Below are 19580 nucleotides of genomic sequence, written 5' to 3'. Positions count from 1 at the left end.
CAGACAAATCAAATGTTCTTAATCTAGCACCAAAGAGATGCTTGTGATCTAAACCAAAATTCAATCTAGGTCCATTAGAAGTTCTATAAGGAACTGTTTGAAACAACACGAGGCACTTACTGAGTAAGTCGGCTTCAATGCATGAGCAGCGGCAATGTAAATTGCAGATGGGCTGAATAATTCATTACATGAAACTTCTTTTACATTGACTGATCCCCCAGTTCTTGACGTGTCCTTTGCTAATCCATACTACAAACATAGGACAATAGCATAGATCATTCAATTTGTTTGTAGAATGGATAGGACAAAAAAATTATAACTTATTTATGTACATCTATCGAAGCAAATCCGATGTTACTAAATAGCTATCGTACCTTATTGACTGCGGTTTTCACAATTGCTTGCTTTTCTCGTACAGGAACAATTGCACTGAGTTCCTAAAAATGCCCATTTATAACATGAAACTAAATGAAAGCTCCAACATAACCACATAAATTGCAAAATAAAACCTTTGTGTAACTGCTCTCAAAATAGAGAATACTACTTGAATGAAAAACAAAGTTGATTCCAGGCAACTTTGTTTAACTAAAAGTACCTACAGAGCCAGTCCCAGTTGTTGAGTGCCTAGAAAAAAAATTATTTATCATGAAGTTGCCACCAATATTTTAAACATAAACATATTCACAAATTCTCAAGCAAATCATCCAAGAGTTAATGATAGAAAAATGGCAGTAGAAGATAACACTAGAATAGAAGAAAAGGACGAAACTGTGATGAGCAAGATTTTAGGGTTCCAATTTTAAATGGAATAAAAATATTTAATTTCACAGTTCTAAAAATACTTGCCTGGGGACTGTTCCAATTGAGTTGGACAGCTTTTTCATAGTTTTTTGTTGCCTGCAAATTGGAAGAATAATATTACACTTTAGCCACTCCTGTGCCATTATTTTTCAATGACGAATAGCTGTTAGTTTTAATTCAAAAGAGGATTGCATCAATTGTAGACTAGAACAGCATAAGACAAACAATTTTGCAGAAGGTGCCATTAGATCTTTTCAACGTCACAACGGCACCTAGTGAACTTTATAATAATACTTAATATTATGAAGCAATATAGTCTCATAAACACAACATTTAGTAGTTCCAAATGCTAAATTTTATATCAATCAACATATAATATGTTGATATGACAAAAGCAGAGCAAAACTAGTTAAATACATGGAAATCAAATAAATGAATTTGATCTTTTTATGTTTTCCACATATGCCACGTTTTGTATGCTACTAATTTATCATTATTATGCAGATTGCAGAAAGTAGAACTCAACCAATATTAATATTTTTGAAATTTAAAAACTAGAAAATTAAAAATGATGAAATCTCATTTTTTAGTTTATTGTATTTATTCTTCTACAAATCTTAAAAGTGACATTTTTCTTCAATGATAATCTCCTTAAGCATTTCCAGTAGTCTATTGTGATAGGAAGCTCTATGCTATAGGCCATCTCCAAACCCATCAAAAACAAGAAAAGAGAATAAAAACAACCAAATCTTGAAAGTGCAAGCAAATCATGTGGTTAGAAAATTAGGTTTGGGATGAAAAACCCTAAGATGTGAATCACTTACCTGTGATAGAAGAGGGGCCAATCCACCTGATTGTGCCACAGCAACCTAAAAAACGTTAATCAAAATCACACCAAACCCATAACATACAGCAGCTAAATCAAAAAAGGAGAAAAACAGAGGAGAATGAGAAGGCAGCGACCTAGTTAGAGAAGAGGAGAAAAACAATAGAGGGAAACAAAGAGAAAAAAAGAAAAGAAAAAAGGGCAGCGCCACTGCCAGTGCAGTTGGCACTGTGAGAGAGGGAGAGCGAGACGGAGGGAGAGAAAAGAAGAGAAGAGAAGAACAGAGGAGAGGGAAACAAAGGGGCAGCACCAATGCTAGTGTAGTCGGCGCTGCGAGAGAGTGAGAGCGAGAGGAAGAAAAAGACAAGAAGAAGAGAGGAGACGACATACCTGTGCCGTTCGAGGCCACGAGAGTGAGGGAATGAGAATGGAGTTTTCAAGTGTTTAACAAATTCTGAGCCAAAAAACACATTAGGGCACATACAGAGGCAGATTGCCACCGCCTCACCAGAGGCAGATCACCCAAACAAAAAACAAAAAAAAATTCAAAAACAATCCAAAACAATTTTTAGATTTGTTTTTTTTAAAAAAAAAATTAAAATTAATTTGAGAGTAATAAAAATCAAAAATATATTTTTAAAATTTTAAAAATTATTTATGACTTAAAAGATAAAATTATAGAAAAATAATATGTATTTTTTTATTTTTTCACCCAAATTTTTTTTTAGTTTTTTTTGAAAAAAAAAAATTGAAACTAGATTCTGAAAATAAAACCAAACATATTGAAATTGATAATCTAACCACATTCTTTGAAAAAGTTCAATTTAATGAAAAAAAATATTATTATTTTTTATTTTGTAGAAGTAGGGGTAATATATATTTTAATGAAAAATATTTTTCACTAAAATAAAAGTTAATTTTCTGTAGTCAATGAAAAATATTTTTCTGCGGCCTTTTTTTTTATTACTAAATATCATGAACTAATTTTTTGTGGTAGAGGAAAAGGAGCGGCAGCAGTAGTGAAGGTGGTGGATAAGAGATGATGGTAGTGGTGGTGGTGATGGTGATGGCGAAAGAGATTAGTGGTGAAGCTGTGATAGTGGTAGTGTAAATGGAGTGGCAAGGGTGAAAGAGAGGTAATAGTAGTAGTAGTAGTAGCAGTAGTAGTAGTGGTGGTGGTGGAGTGGTGGCGGTGGAGTGGTGGCGATAGTAGTAGTAATGGTAGTCGTAGAGGTGAAGTGGCGACAGTAGAAGTAATAGTGGTGGTGGAATGGTGTTTGCAGTAGTGGTGAAAGTGGTAGAGGAGATGGGTGGTGAGAGAGAGTGATAGACAGAAAAGAAACATAGAGAGAAGAGAGCTGGACGAGAGAGACAGAGAAAGATAGAGAGAAGAGAGATGAGCAAGAGAGACATAAAGAGAAGAGAGATGAACGAGAGAGACAGAGAGAAAGATAGAGAGAAGAGAGATGAGCGAGAGAGATAAAGAGAAGAGAGATGAACGAAAGAGACAGAGAGAGAAAAGAGATGAAAGAAGAGATAGATGAGTGAGAGACACAGAGAGACACAGAGATGAGGGAGGGAGTGAGCAATGTGAACACAATGGGGGAGAGAGATAAACAGATAGATAGACACATAGAAAGAAAGAGAGAGAGAGAAGAGTGAGAGACAGACAAACAGACACAGAGAGAGAAAGAAAGAGAGAAAATTGATAAGTGAGAGAGAGATAAAGAGATATAGAGAGACAGAGAGAGAAAGAGATAGGGAGAGACATATAGAAAAATAGAGAGAAACAAGAGATGAGAGAGATATATAGAAAGAGAGCGAAAAGAGATGAACGAGAGAGAGAATAGAAAAATAGAGAGATAGAGAGAACAGATATGAATGAGAGAGACAGAGAGAGAAAAGAGATGAGCGAGATAGAGAGAAGAGAGATGAGCGAGAGAGACATAGAAAGAAGACAAATGAGAGAGATAGAGAAAAGAAAGATGAACGAAAGACACACATACAGATAGACAAACAAACAGAGAAAGAAGAGTGATGAGTAAAAGAGAGAAAGAGAAGAGTGGTGGTAATTGAATGGCATTTGCAGTAGTGGTAAATGTGGTGGGGAAGATGGGTAGTGAGAGAGAGAGATAAGTGAGAGACGAATAGAGAAAAGAGATAGAGAGACAGAGAAAGAGACAGAGTGATGAGCGACAAAGTGTGCCGTCGCAAATAGTTCCGTCTCATATACCCACTTTTCTTGTAGTGAGGAATGAGAAGGAGTTGTGTGTGAGAGTGAGATGAGAAACAGAGAAGGGTTAGGGCAAAATTTTTGGGGGAATCCCCAATTTGAAAGGGAATTTCAAATTAAGATAAAATTTTGTGAAAATATTTGCTGCTAATTTTTTTAGAGATGTGAAAAATAGATCAGGCTTGTTAAATTAATATTTTTTAATTTTATTTATTGTTTATACTTTTTACTTTATTGGAGTTTTATGACTCAGTTTGTGAAAAAAAATTACAAAATTTAGAAATATTTAGAAAGTATAAATTTAAAAATAAGTCTTATAAATCAGATTTATTTACTCATAAGTCATGAATGAATTTTTTTTACACACTTAGCCTTCGTTTTGATAATGAAATTTTTTTTTGAAACTTTTTAAATATATGTTTTGTGTCTGTAAAATGATTATTTCATTAGTACTGGTAATAATATTGAAAAATTTATTAAAATGATAAATAATTGGGATATTTTGTCTTTTATTTGTGAATTTTGATTTATTCTTAATTTATTAGTGTTATTGAAATATGATGATGTAAAAAGTATAAATAGTTTAATTGTACTTTTTAAAAATAATAAATTTATTATTAAAAATTAAATTCATCAGATTGACCTGTAACTATGCCTTTAAATTTTTGCAATGTAAAACTATCGACAAACGGCCAATAACAAGTTGCCCATTTTAGCATACCTTTCGCGTGAGGGCCCAATTATTAAAAGATGTGTTCAACCCATCAAATGAAAGCCGACAACTTCTTCCACCTAAAAATAATAGTCTATTTTCAGAATTTAATTTCTTTTTATAATACAATTATTACATTTTAAAAATATTAATTTTTCAAAATTACCTTTTGATAGTATATTTTTGTAGAAATATCAATTGTCATAATTGTACTTTTTGTATTATTAATGGATTTAAAAAAAGGACAAAATAAGAAGTTCATATTATTTTAATAATTAATTTTTTTTTAAATTAATATTTTGAGATAATAAAAAATAAAATAAGATATTAATAATTTTGGATGGTGGGTGTACAACCTAAAAATAAAAATAAAAACAAAAATAAAAATAACTATTTTGTTTAGTCAAATTTTCAAGTGGAGACTAATGGTATTGTTATTAATAAAATAAAACAACTATTTTGTTAATTTTTTTATTTTCATTCGGCTACCAAAAAATGTAGTAGCCAAAAGTAGGTCTTTGGCGACTACAAGGAATTTTGTCGCCGAAAGTTAACATTTGGCGACCAAAATCTTGGTCGGCAAAGATTAAAAATTAATTTTTTTATTTTCATTCGGCTACCAAATAGTTTAGTAGCCAAAGGTAGGTCTTTGGCGACCAAAAGCAATTTTGTCGCCGAAAGTTAACATTTGGCGACCAAAATCTTGGTCGGCAAAGATTAAAAATTAATTTTTTTATTTTCATTCGGCTACCAAATAGTTTAGTAGCTAAAGGTAGGTCTTTGGCGACCAAAAGCAATTTTGTCGCCGAAAGTTAACATTTGGCGACCAAAATTTTGGTCGGCAAAGATTAAAAATTAATTTTTTTATTTTCATTCAGCTACCAAACAATTTAGTAGCTAAAGGTACCTCTACGGCTACTAAATTTTTATTTAGTAGCCAATTGTCATATGTTTAGCTACTAAAAATTGTTTTAGTCGCAAATTGTAATATCTTTAGCTACTAAATTTTTTTTAGTAGCCAATAATCAACATTCCCCTACTAAAAAAAATTGGTAGCTAAAAAGTTGACTTTTGCCCACTAATATTATTTTTGGTAGCCAATTCCGTGACTTTTGGCGACTAAATTAGTTTTGGTAGCTAAAAGTGGTCGGCAAAAATGCTTTTTCTTGTAGTGAAAGGGGTTCCAAGATAATTCTAGGCTGAAGATGACCTCGGCTTGGAATGATCTAGGCTTAACATAACCTAGGCTTGGCATAACCTAGGCTTAACATGACTTAGGCTTGAGACACCAAGGAAGGAAACAAGCATGCACACACAACACGTAGGCAATTCGCATAACCACAAAACAAGGCATGAACCTTACTTAGGCAAAACAAGTCATAAACATGCAAATGCAAGCTTAACGAGTCGTAATCATACTAACGTTCATGAACATGACTAAGACATAAATGTGGGTTGTCACACAAAACCCTCCACTGCCCACTTCCATCCCATTAATAATCCCCAAATCCTTTGCTCTCTTCAACAATATATTAAGCCCTTCAGCTACAACATTGAACAAAAGAGGTGAAAGTGGATCACCCTGCCTGGGGACAAAACTCTTCAGTTGGAGATCCATTCACTAAAATAGATACTCTAGGTGAGGTAATGCACTCTTTTACCCAACCTAACCATCTTAGTCCAAACCCAAAGTTTGCCAACATCTGAAGAAGGAAATTCCAATTCATTGAATCATAGGCTTTCTCAAAATCTAGTTTAAGGATTAATCCCCTCTTTTTAGATTTCTTCCACCAATCTACTACCTCATTTGCAATGAGAACCCCATCCAAAATGTTTCTCCCCCTCAAGAAAGCTGATTGGACTTTATCAATTACATTTGGTAATACTTGTTTCAATCTGTTAGCTAGCACTTTAGATAAGATTCTGTACACAGAATTGCTCAAACTAATTGGTCTATACTCCATAATGGATGATGGGGTGTCTCTCTTTGGGATAAGGATGACAAAAGAGCAACTCGTCTCTATACATACAGATCTTGTACTTTCGTTCTTCCAAAAGGAGTAGTGCAGCCATGCAAGGTTGGCTGGAAATGTACAATTTTTTAGATCTTGAATGTAATTTTTGAAACTTACATATTTTTGTTTTGAGCTAAGAATTCGAAATGTTGTTTTTGTTTTTGTTTTGTTTTTTCGCAATATTCTCTCATCTTTTCTCTTCTCCTCATCACTGTAAACATAGGAGTAGGCATTACGCAATAGTGATACTTGAATCCAACATCACACTTGGGTAAAAGAACAGCTCATCAACTTGGAAAATCCTCGGTTTGGCTTTTGAACTACCATCCAAATTTTGAAATTCCAAAGGCTGGTTTATAGAAGTCTTTATAAAACTGATTTGGATGAGGTGGTTTTGTGGAGTTGAGTTGTTTTTATACAAAACGGTTACATATCAAACATTTTGCTTACTTTGAAGTGAAAAGCCTCAACCTCAACCTCAACCAGTTGAAGATGGGACTGAGAAATCTTTTTCACCCCTATTGTGAGAATCCATGTCTCCAGTGAAGGTTGCACGATTGTTAGAGACGGTTTAGTGTAGGTTGTTTGATAAAATCGAAAACTAAAAACACACCCACACAAAAACAAAGAAGAAGAAAAGTATGCATTTTTTTCAATTACAGATTAAAAATTGATACTTTACTAAACAATTATAAAAGAATAATATTTCGTTAAGAATATTAAATAATAAGTCGGGTCTATCTGATTTAAGATTTAGATTTATTTTTAGTTAATTTCTAGATTCTAAGTAAAAGGTGATTATTTATCATCAAACACAAGTGAAAATTCATTGAATACTCGATTTTAATCACTTGACTACTAGCAGAGGAGGTGAATCGAGTAAAGATGTATCATGCAACAGCAAGTTTTAAATTTAGGCATCTGGTTCAGACAGACCCGAACATCATTGGCCAATTTATCACAGGTTAACAACCATCCTTGGTCTCAGCTGCTTCCTTCTAAATAATTTTTAACTGTCAAAAGTCTAGGTTTTACTGGTTAAATTTGAAATTTGTGTTTCATGTAAATGTGATTTTTCAGAAAAGTGCAGATTCAAATTTACGAGTGTAGTAAGTACATTGGTAAACAAGTACATTCTTACCGCATACACCACTATAAATAAGAAGATTTTTTTATTTTATTATTATTTTTTTCAAATATAACGATAGTATGTTTAGTATATCATTCGTTTGGAAAGAGCTAATTTAGTTTGGTTTTGACTTTTTGGATAATTTAGGTCTCGTTTGGGAACATGCTAATTTAGTAACTTTTTGACTATTTGGCTAAAATATGAGCTAAAAAAAACTAGTATGTTTGGGATGACTTTTTAGCTTTTTACGAAAAGATGTGCAAAAAGTAGAGAGAAAAGAGAATCTTTGACTTTTTGGTTTGGGTTGTTGGCTTTTTAGCTAATTTAGTAACTTCTTGACTTTTTTGCTAAAAATGAGGGTTCCCAAACGAGGCCTAGCATGGTTAAATTAGTTTTGTTTGGAAGTAATTTCTGAATTTTTTTTGGTTTGGATGTGATGGTTATGAGAGAAAAAATGAAATGATTATAGTTTAAATGTGACATTTTATTTTATTAATTAAATTAGTTTATTTTATCTTTTTGTGATAATTTAGCCACTTTAATCCTTCCAAAACAAAGCGTAGTTAAATTAAAATTGAAGAGTTCGTTGTTGTTCCAACAAGTCAAATTCTTGACTTCTCACTCACACCTCTTAGAGTATACACTGCTGGAAAAATGACTTTTAGCGGCGTTTTAAAAACGCCGCTATATGTATGAAAAACGCCGCTAATTCCTTTAGTGACGCTTATCACCAAACGTCGAGGACGCGGCCGTCGCTATAAGTTTATGACGCTTTAAAAACGTCGTAAAATTAGTATAGGCGGCGTTTTTAAAAACGCCGCTAAATGCGATAAATAATGATAAAATGACGTCATCCAATATTTAGCGACGTTTTTAAAACGCCGTGATAGATTTTTTTATTTTAAAAAAAATGTCCGTTGGCACTGTAGTGGCGTTTTGAAAAAACGCCGTTATAGCTCTTTTTTTTAAAAAAAAATTGTTCTGAATCTGTTATATTTAACTAAAAAACATACTTGTAATAAAGCTGAAAAATAACAATAATATGAATAAAATTTTACAGCTACTTCAATATATTGACTAAATAAACATTACATGATTGTGTCTGAACTAAAATCAAACAACAAACACAATCAAAAAATAAAAAGAAAAAATAGGTTAAGTCATTTGCTTGCACATGCAGATGCAATGGAATAGTCAAGCATATTACACATCATTACACTGCAAAATAGGGATTCGTATTCAATTAATCATAATAGGTTCATGTACAACAAAGACAATTTTGAGCAGGATACATTCCCAAATCCCAGTCAACACAAAGGAATGCAGAGAGCCCGGTGAACAGTGGCGCTGACACCTTCTCCAACTTCTTCATATAATTTGTAATTTTCTGCATCATAATCCTTCACCTTTATCATAAAATGAAATTTAGTAAACCAAAGCAAAGAAGAATTGAGCATGATGCCTAGTAGTTTAAATGGGAAAATCAAGAAAAAGAATCCCTAATACCGCTTCTCTATATTCTCCAATAGCATGGAAGGAAGAAGCTCTTAAATATAAACACTCAATGTTTGAGCTTTCAAGCTTAACCCAACGGATAAATCCTTGATGGCATTCCTGCAACTACTGGGCATATCCAACTTAAGGATTAGAGTTAGCTGAGCTAAGCTGTTCCAATGGTTTAGTATAGATTTCAGACAAAAAAAAAATAGCATTTGAATTATTCATCAATTTCAGACTAAGATTTCTACCTGACATATACAATTAGTATGGCTTTTTAAACATTAATTCAATGTTGTCTTTTAGATCTAGATTTCCGAAATAGATTTGTGAGTTTTAGTTGTGACCAACTAAAAATTAATGTAAAATTTTATCATACACCAACCTTCTACACTGAAGTTGAGCTGACTTCCAAGGCGGAGGACTGGATTCTGAGGGTATAAATGAGAACCAACTGCATTCTGAAGAAATTCACAATTTAACAGTGATTTTAAATTGCAAAGAGGACTACATAAAAAATACCAGAAAAGGCTTGCACTGAAAGCAGAATAAAAAAAATAATAAATTGAGGACTTATTTAAACATAATCTAGAATTATTAATAATAAAAGTGCAAGGAAAATAGAAATTAAAAAATAATCAACACATTGAATGGAAAATACTACTTCATTTACCTGAAACATAATTTTTTTTTTTAATAAAATAAGGGAGAAGATGAAGAAGACTGAATTGAAAAGTTGAGAGATATATACAGATCATCAGGGCTGCAATGCATCTCATCATTATTGAAGCAATCAGCTAGCCATCCCTCAGATGACTGATCCAGGCCCTCGTGACCAGTTGCAGATGTTTCCTCTGTTAAGCACATTATAACAAGCAAGACAAAAAAAAAACATGTATGAATGTTAAGAACCTATTCATCTCAGAACAGAACTTTACAGGACAAACCTTCAAAACCAGACACCCAATGCAACATATCAGATAAAGCCTCTTCAAGCGAATCTTCTCTCTCCTAATCAAAGAACCAAAAAAGAGTGATCCAATGGTTTTGTGAAACTTGATTCAATCACACAAATTAATACTAAAACGTAATTTCAACTGAAACTTTGATTATAAATGCAAGTGTTTGAAACTTCCTTAATGAAGTGAGCAAGAACAAATTAATTAGGTGAAACCCAAATCTAAACTAGTTCAGAAGTTGCATTGACCAATAATGATCATTGACCAATAATGATCCCCTGACAAAATGTTGATATCATAAAATAATTTATCTTGATATGTGGTGGATGATAAATTTGTTTCCCTTCCAAAAGATAGAAGTCATATAATTGTCAATATACAACAGAACAGGTATCTCAACAATTATCTTTTGTGTGAAACCAAAATAAGACCACTATGTAGAATTTTTCCCCAAGAACAGCAAAAGATGTATCATGTAACATTTTCCCCAAGAACAATACGAAAGCTTCTTTGTTAGAATTTTTGTTAGAATTTTTCCCCAAGAACAACAAAAGATCAATGTGTGATCATGTAATGTGTTGTGTATTATGATCATGTAATGTGTTGTGTATATAAATCACATACATAATACATATCAATGTGTGAGAAACACTCTGCTTCAGTTCTATTTCTATTTAACAGTTTGAAATAATTGTTCAAAAACTATCCTAAACTACTATCACAAATAATTTAGAGAGGAAATTCATTAAAAATTAAAATTAAGATTGTTAACTGAACACGGGTGGCTGAATTCCAAAGAAGCAAACATCGCAAACACCTAACAGGTTCATCCTATGAATTTATTATCCATTTATAAATTATAACTCAAACACTACGAAGTAGTTTCGAATGACCACAAAGGTAAATGTCGTAAACCTGTGGTCTTCACATGCGGCTTTTCTTCACCTTTCTCGTCATTAGAAAGGAAAGCACTGACGATATCAAATCACCCCAACATCATGTATTGAATCAACCCAACCATTTGCAATCTGTAAGTCAAAAGCTAACGTGATCGCAGAGGGAATGAGCATTGTGAAATCAAAATCGCAGAGTGTATGAAATATTTGATTTTGTAGAATCTGATTAGAGCCTTTTTTTGGGTATCTTGTTCACATGGTGAGCAGGATATGAAATTGTAGCAGAGCAACAGAACAATAAAGTGCGAGCAAAATATTAAATTTTAGTAGGGAAACAAAACCAGAAGCACATACAAAGCACTAGAAAGAAGTAAAAACAAAATTAAAGCTTTAACCAAGAACACTCTAGACAGCATACATAAAGTCTTGGACAATATATCATTTAGTAAATCATATGCTAACATGAATTGACATCTCATAATCGCAGAGAATAAGCAACAATGCATATAAACAGAATAAGTCTGAGTAAATTGTCAAGCACATGGTGTGCAAGGTATATAACAACAAAAACCTAAAATCAATACAAATTTCTGCAAACAAAGAAAACAAAGCAAAAAAACATAAGGTCTATGATAAATTAAATGCATACCTGATTGTAGACACAAGTCGAATTCCGATTCGCTAGACGATAGCTAGATAAAGTTGATTTCTGAGAGAGATAAATGCACAAAACTTTAGGTATAGGATTAATATGATAGAGAATTAAATTGCATAAGAAACACAACATATAGGTACTTATAGGCATAAAATTAATGTGATGGAGGATTAAATTTCATGATAATCAAAATAATCAATGTTTTAGGGCTTTGTCCATCAGTCATGTTGATCCGGAAACAACTCAGACATATTTTTTGCTTCAAAAATTTTCAACCTTGAATACACTTGTGATGGAACTGTCTGTTGGAGAAGTTGAAGTTGTGACTATTATCTTCTCTCTACCTCAACCTAGAATGGGGAGTTCCTCTATATGTATTTATATAATTCCAAGTTTTTTGGTGGTAAAATTAAATTAAATGCAGCTTATCCATTAACAAAATTCCCACAGCCTATGATTATTGAGTTCATAGGTATTCAAGACAATAAATTGGACTTATTAATTGATTTCTATTATGGGACATCAGTCTTCCTTTCATATCTTATTAATCAAGCACTAATGCACCAGTGACCATATGCTGTACATGTTACATGATACATCTTTTGCTGTTCTTGGGGAAAAATTCTAACAAAAGATAATACGAAAGCTTCTTTGTTCTAACAAAAGTTTAACATGCAAGTGAGCAAACCTTCATTCCTAAAATCCACAAGAAGGTTGTGTGCATTGTGACTTTGCTTTAGCAGTAGCAAAGGCTGTCCAGGATGCATTAGTGTAATCCCATACCTGATCAAAGTTAATGTCGAGTTTCAGTAAGTGACAAATGGTGGGCCAAAATAGACTATGCAGTGAACATAACGTTACATTTAGTATATATATAAATAAAATAAAAAAGTACCTACTTTTTGCTAAAGTACTCTGCAAAGGATGAATAACTAGAAGGGATTGCATCAGAGTTCCCATCAAAAGGACTCTCAGCAGATGTATTATCAACGGCATGTAAGACAGAGTAAATTCTCCCCGTGTGAATTGCCAAAACCACCATCTCCCTGAGGTTTTTGGTATCAATTGATTTATTGGCCAGGTGGATGACATTTGTGGCTTTGCATTCAGACTCAATTGAGTTCATGCCATGAACTGATGAATTTCCCCTATCACCACTAGACTGCTCAGCGCTTAACCAAGCAATGGATAAAAAAAATATCCCCATTTAAAAAGTAATGGATAAAAAAAAGAACGAGGACTTTGTAAAAATGAACTAGTAGTAACATTTAAAAATATCCCCATTACAAAAAAATATTCTGTGAAGATATGAACCAAAACTTTAGGCTTGTTGGGGGGAACATGCCCACAGACCGTGATAATTCATGCATTAAATATATGACAAAAGATATGAAGAACCAAAACTTTAGGCTTGTTGGGGCAACATGCCTACAGACCGTGATAATTCAAGCATTAAATATATGACAAAGATATGAAGAACCAAAACTTACTTGCAAGAGCAACATGTCTCTAGGCATTATTGCATCTTCAGGACAATGTCCAACACCTTCCAGCTTAATGACCTCCAATAACTAATATCCATGAAATGAAATGTACAATCTATGTCAAAATTCCAAGTAAATATTCAAAATTCTGGAATAGATAATGAAGAAATCAAGATGAAATTACTTGCCTCTTCATGCTCAATAGTATGAGCCAGTGGCAGAATAACTTGACCTGAAAAGCTTCCAACTCTAGACCCTGGTAAGCTACAGGGACCAACTTTAACAGCTGCAGCTGAGTAAGCATCGATACTATTGTCCGCCCATTCTGACCTGTGCTCCCGCAGGAATCTAAGTAGTATTGCAGGGGGCACATTCTGAAATATAGGAAAAGTGTACAGCAAGATCAGATAAAGAAATGTTAAGCTCGAAATGAGAACATGAATACAGAGAACTAGTAAAAAAGGATTGGGCAAGACTTGCGTTAATAGACCTATATACAACAATTATCTTAATTTACTTCACTTGCTAATATGTGAAATTTCATAACAATTGCTCTCTAGAACAAAGTGGAAAGCATTTGTTATCTTGGGATGCTTAATTTAACAATCTATTAATGGGCAAATTAATTATAGAACGAGCACTCTACATTTTTTTTTAGAACAGCACATTTAGAACATCCACAGCACGGCAATTGCGATACCACGAAGGCCGATCCTTAAGGATTTCTGCAACCTGGAAGTAGCGAAGCATAACCGATAAATGCTTCACATAAACTCCACAACTACTACAAAAAGGAAGAAAGAATAAAGATTTCAAAAAAAATTACATAATATGTAAGTAACAATCTCACAATCTCACATAATGCCAAGAGGCTCAGTAGATGACAATTCAGCAAACACAATATGTAAGTAACAATCTCACATAATAAAGATTTCAAAAAAAATTACATAAAGCTTTCATATTATACTTCGCACAACGAATCAGATCATATATATAATATGTTCAACAAAGATTTTAAAATTAGAAACCAATATAGAGATGCTATGGCAGAATCCTAAAGAAACAAAAAATGGGAGCAAGAGTATTTGACCATCTAGATCACTGATAAATGGAAAGAATTATAATTATTATTTTTAATTATGTACTCAAATATCTAAGAATTAATTTTAGAACAAGTGATCTATAGCGACCCCGGTCTTTTCCCATTTGATTATTGTATCCGGACTTAGGTTCCGTAGATTCCGTCATTGTATAATTGTTGTTGTCATTCATTATTTCCTTATTTTGAGTCTTGGGTTGTGTTGGGAAGATTTGGAGCAGGTTGGTTGAGCTTAGGAACCAAGTCTAGTTGCCCAGATTTTGGCTTATCCGCTCGAGCGGAGGTTTGGACGCTCGAGCGGGGAATACACCCATCCAGTATCTCCTGTGTAGTGTTGGCCGCTCGAGCGGGGGATTGGACGCTCGAGCGGGAAGTCGTAAGTGACGCTCGAGCGGGGAGTTGGGCGCTCGAGCGGGGACCTGTCTGCAAAAACTTCTGGGAGTGTGCATTCGCCGCTCGAGCGGGGGTTTCCACGCTCGAGCGGGGCGACTGGTATAAAAACCCGAGATCCGACTTTCTGGATCATTTTTCATCTCCTTTTTGATTTTAAAACCCTAGAACCGTCTTCTCCCTCTCCCTACACACCTTCTCTCTTAGGTTTGATCTACTTAGAGTGTATTTCTACCCTAAGTCCTTTGTTAAAAAGATAGAGTGAGTCGAGGGCTTCCATTTAATCTGAACGTTTGGTGGTTTGGAGCACTTTGGAATTTGGGTCTTCATCTTCATCTTATCCATTCGAGTTCTTCACTTCAAGGTAGGGATTTCCTACTCCATTCTATAAGTTTTGTTCTAAGTTTTGGTATTTTGATATGTTGGGGATACTTTGGTAATTTTGGGAAAAACCCTAGTTGTATTAATAAATTAATTTGTATAATTAGTTTAAGGGAATTTGGTTAAATTCATGAAATTGAGGAATTCATTGATTAAATGGTGTGGTGGGATAATTTAAACCACTCGCCTAGTGAATTGTTGTTGTATTTATTTCCAGTCTAGAAATAACTGTTTTGGGCTATCGGTGGAGGATAGTCGTGATTGTTGTAGACATTGCATGTGGATTAGGAATAACTGAAACTAATCACATTGGTTAAGTCATTAATTTTGACTATTGCATTAATACAGAAAATACGTGTATTGATTGAGCATTGCATTTGCATACATTGTTTTGTGTGGGAGGAGATAGGGGATGTACTCCACGGTTTAGGGGAAGATAGGGGATGGACCTCTAAACCGGATTTTTGTTTGGGAGGAGATAGGGGATGGACTCCATTAGCACCATTTTTATGTGTGCTTATTATATTGAAGTGTTTTTACATGATTATTGATACAGCACTAAAATGTGTATCAAATGGGAAGTATGAAGTGTTTTGATATGAGCTTGAGTCTCGTTTGTTTTGTTGATATTGGAAGTAATGTGAATATGATATACAATTCACTGTTGTAAGTTGGCCAGGTTCTGAGCCATGTTGATAATAATGGAAAGTGAAATGTGTCTTAGACATTAGTGTCATGAGACTGTTTAATGATAAAATTGATTATCTTAGTTAACCATCTATTGAATGCTATAGCTTTATTCAATGCTTATATTTGGTTTAGTGTTTTTCTACTGGGCTGTGGCTCACCCTTTATGGGAACATCATTTTCAGGTTCAGGTGATAAGCTACCTCCACAGACTTAGCCTGGAAGGATTTGATGTTTGGGATTTTGAAGACTTGTCTTTAGTTATATGTTTTATTTTGTTATTTTTGAGGTTTCATGTAAACATTCAAGCCTAGGGCTTAACTTGTAAATGAGTTAGTACTCATCCTTTTTGTGTCCAAGTGTTAGCTTGGAAAGATGTAAGCCCTTAGGGCATTTATTTTGATGTTACAGGATGTTACATGTGATGCCTTTCAATAAGAATACTCTGATGAATAACTCAAATGATTCATTTTCTTTTATAAATGCATGTTAATGTTATGGTTATTATGGGTTTATTTTTAGGGCGTTACATGATCACAGAGAGAAAGGTATAAAAAAATAAAACAAAAAATGTGCTATGTTCCATATTACGAGTTTTATACACAAATTCATTCACTCCTGAATAGGCAAGCAGGTTAAGGGATTACTCAGGGTTGGCAGAAAAATCATGCACACATTAATAATATAAATTCTAACATATCTTACCAGCTGAGCTAATAAATGAATAGAGAGAGAAAAAAAAAATAACAGGTATCTCCTAGCAAGTTTCCTTGGTAGAGTTTTGTTGTCCCCTTTATGTTTATGGATCTATACACAAAAGAACATGAAAAATCTCATAGAACTCATTTATTCAAATCTTTAAGCATAAATACTAGTATGGTTTTAAGTAGTTACTAAGTTTAATGGAGACATACGTAAACTAAGTTTAACCAAACTTAGTATGGTTTTAAGTAGTTACTAAGTTACAAACTTAGTATGGTTTTAAGTAGTTTAACCAAACTTAGTATGGTTTTAAATACTAGTATGGTCTCATAAATACTAGTATGGTTTTAAGTAGTTACTAAGTTTTATGGATCTATAAATTCTAACAATGGAGACATACGTAATTCACCGAACCCTGCAACAGTGAATGTATAGAATGTTATTACTAAGTTTAACCAAACTTTTCAGTCGTTAACATAATGGGGAAAAAAATCAATAATACAAATCTTATTTCCATTAGATGTAGGGTGCACTACATCTAATAATACAAATCTTATTTCCAATATCAAAGAACAACCCTGCACTTCAAAAAAAAAAAAATGGTGATTAGTAAATGAAACAGAATTACCTTATGGAAAAAAACAGAGATCTTCAGCCATTAAAAAAAAGGGAAGAAAAGAGCTTTTTATGCAGAGCTCAAATTCTTACCTACTCCAATCCCAAAAATAAGATAAAATAAATTAACAAAAACTAGATGCAGAACTTTCATTTGTGAAGAAAAAGATGTCAAAAATGTGCAGCCACCAATTTTTCTATAGGATTAAACAATTACTATTTACAAACCCATGAGGCCTATGCTATCTCCTCCATAGACCTCATCAATGTTCCTTGAAACCTTCAAGAGACCAAAGTCAAATTAGGCAAAAAACATTTTGTAACAAAGTCTATGCAAGAAAATAGATAAATCCATTTGAAATAAATAGACCATAAAAATCGAAGAAAAACAAGGCCATTAAAGTTTCATGAAAACAATACCAATTCCTTACTAAGTTCGACATCAGCTTGGTAGCTGCTCTGCTTGCCGTGGCTACTCCCACAAAAGACACAAATACTCTTGAACACACAAAGATATATACACACATAGCTAATACACACAAACTTAACTTAACAAGATATCATAACATTAAAAACAAAACTTAACTTACATCATTTCTTATTGCACTTTGTATATTGTTCATGTTGGATATGATGTACAAAAAATTCACACCAATTTATATTCATGTTATGTGATTTGTCTAAATAAGCATAAACTGTTATTAACTCATTGCCTGTAGTGTATATTAACCATAACCTGATAGGTGTTATTACAATGAAGACTCAAAATTTAAAAAAAAAAACTAGTCCCTATAAATTAAACTATGTACAAAAAGCATACACCATAAAATAAAAGCAAATATAGATGAGGGAAAAGGGGTATATGTGAAGATGGATACCATACAAAAAGATGAACAGCTGGAACAAAGAAAAATCATAAAGGTAAAGGCCCCTGTTTCACAAAGAATAAATTCTGCATCCACTAATAGCAAAAACACAGAATGAGCAATATAAACTGCTATGAAAATCTGTCTATATTGTTTTGGTCAAGAATAGGAAGCCTTGCAATATAAACTTAGAGCAAACATCAAAGGTAGTTAAAATTGAACAATGCTAAAATGCTAATATTGTATCAACAAATTCATGAGGAAGCAATCACTCAAGTTCAACATCATAGCATTACAGATTGAATTCACGATGTGATAACTATAAATTCATATTCGAATGAACACATGGATTCAAATTCAAATCTCTCACAACAAATTTATAATTAAATATGAACTTCATGAGCAGAGAGAGAATTTACTGCATTAAATCGCAAGGGGCAAGTCAGGCAAGAGGAGAGTTGATCCAAACCCTAGGAGGAGATTCAAGATTGTAAACCCTAGGAGAAGAATCGACCGAAGGAAGAGAGAGAGAGAGAGAGAGAGAGAGAGAGAGAGAGAGAGAGAGAGAGAAGAATCGATGAAACTGAGATTGGATTGAAATCGAAATTGTGCAGATGGTTAGTAGACGATGCAGGTGGTGGTGGCGGTGGCGGTGGAGCTTCGAAATCAAAATCATTCTGAGATTGGATCGACCGAATGATGAATCATCGAGCTGAAGAAGGTTGAATCGAGTTGAAGGAGCTGAAGGACCTAGAGAGAGAGAGAGAGAGCGAGTGAGTCAGATTTGGGGGATCGGTTTCTATGAGACTGCAGAGTTTCTCAGGTTGAAATAAGTTGGTGAGAGATTTGAGGGTTTGGAGAGAGAAGGACTGTTAAAACATTCCAAGGCGCTTTTTAAACGACTTCTATTACTTAAAACGGTGCCGTTTTAATTAAAACAAAATGCGACGTTGACAAAACGTCGTTAAATATTATAAATAGTGACGTTTTAAAAAACGCCGTTAAATAAACGCCGTTAAATCATATATTTTCTGTAGTGATAACTATTAGACAATTGAGTTACATCTTAATGTCCAATCAAAAGTGGGTCTTTGAAGTTGCCTTTTTATGATTTTTTTTTTTTTATAACTTTATTAAGAGTTAAAAATTTGAATACTTGTTATTTAAAAAAAAAGTTTGATGTGAAGTTAAACTTTTTTAACTGACGATAAACGATTAAACGACTTTTTAATATTTTTAATCAAAAGTTGATTTTTATTTTAATTTAACTTTCTTTGGCAAGTCCCCAAACAAATGAATTGAAAAATTTGAATATGAAAAAGCTTTCCCATTTTTTAATATATTTTTTAAATGTGTTTTATGCATAATAGCAATTGTTTTTCCTTCAAGGTAGAGAGATTTTCAAAAGAAAAAATAAAAATCAAAAATCAAAAGCCAATGACAAAAAAAAAAACACACACAATTCCGACATAAGCTGAATTGGTTCTTTAACACTACAAAGCAATTCAAAGGGCAATAACAAAGATATAAAATTGATAGAACTATGATATTGAGTTAAAAAATCAAATAAATCGCAATGAACCGAATATATTTTACTGTACTTGGTTTGGATTTAAGATGAGAGTATTTTGTT

The 19580-nt window shown here is 33.2% G+C and overlaps 1 protein-coding gene across 15 annotated transcripts; it reads right to left on the bottom strand.

The window, feature by feature from the left end:
* Positions 1-8809: 8809 nt before the first annotated feature.
* LOC114303297 (protein XRI1-like) lies at positions 8810-18989 on the bottom strand. 15 transcript variants are annotated; one of them, XR_014329632.1, is made up of 12 exons: positions 18367-18980; positions 13854-13939; positions 13396-13581; positions 13214-13294; positions 12623-12871; positions 12412-12506; positions 11718-11777; positions 10161-10224; positions 9965-10067; positions 9599-9674; positions 9223-9339; positions 8810-9122 (listed from the first exon to the last, which is right to left on the bottom strand). XR_014329632.1 is itself a non-coding variant. In XM_082869079.1 (11 exons), the coding sequence occupies exons 6-10, from the start codon at positions 12445-12447 to the stop codon at positions 9602-9604; spliced, it is 336 nt and encodes a 111-aa protein (XP_082725205.1). In that variant the 5' UTR covers positions 12448-12506; positions 12623-12871; positions 13214-13294; positions 13396-13581; positions 13854-13939; positions 18367-18980; the 3' UTR covers positions 8810-9339; positions 9599-9601. The 15 variants fall into 15 exon arrangements, 6 of the variants coding, with proteins under 6 accessions (XP_082725205.1, XP_082725204.1, XP_082725206.1 ...); XR_014329631.1 differs by having other exon boundaries at positions 9223-9336; XR_014329634.1 differs by having other exon boundaries at positions 8810-9103; positions 9223-9336.
* Positions 18990-19580: the final 591 nt, after the last annotated feature.

This window comes from Camellia sinensis, chromosome 5 (genome assembly GCF_055761805.1).
Source record: "Camellia sinensis isolate YWXY chromosome 5, ASM5576180v1, whole genome shotgun sequence".
Lineage (NCBI taxonomy): Eukaryota > Viridiplantae > Streptophyta > Magnoliopsida > Ericales > Theaceae > Camellia > Camellia sinensis.
Note: the sequence above shows the minus strand (reverse complement) of the source record. Positions and strands in the feature narration are given on the sequence as shown.

Bases quoted from the DNA above. Each gene is read 5' to 3' on its own strand.
- LOC114303297 (XM_082869077.1), bottom strand. From the start codon at position 12,447: ATGCACACAACCTTCTTGTGGATTTTAGGAATGAAG. The intron at 10,068-10,160 runs GTTTGTCCTGTA...TGTGCTTAACAG, and splicing joins TTGGGTGTCTGGTTTTGAAG to AGGAAACATCTGCAACTGGT. The intron at 9,675-9,964 runs GTATATATCTCT...GAATTTCTTCAG, and splicing joins CATTGCAGCCCTGATGATCT to AATGCAGTTGGTTCTCATTT.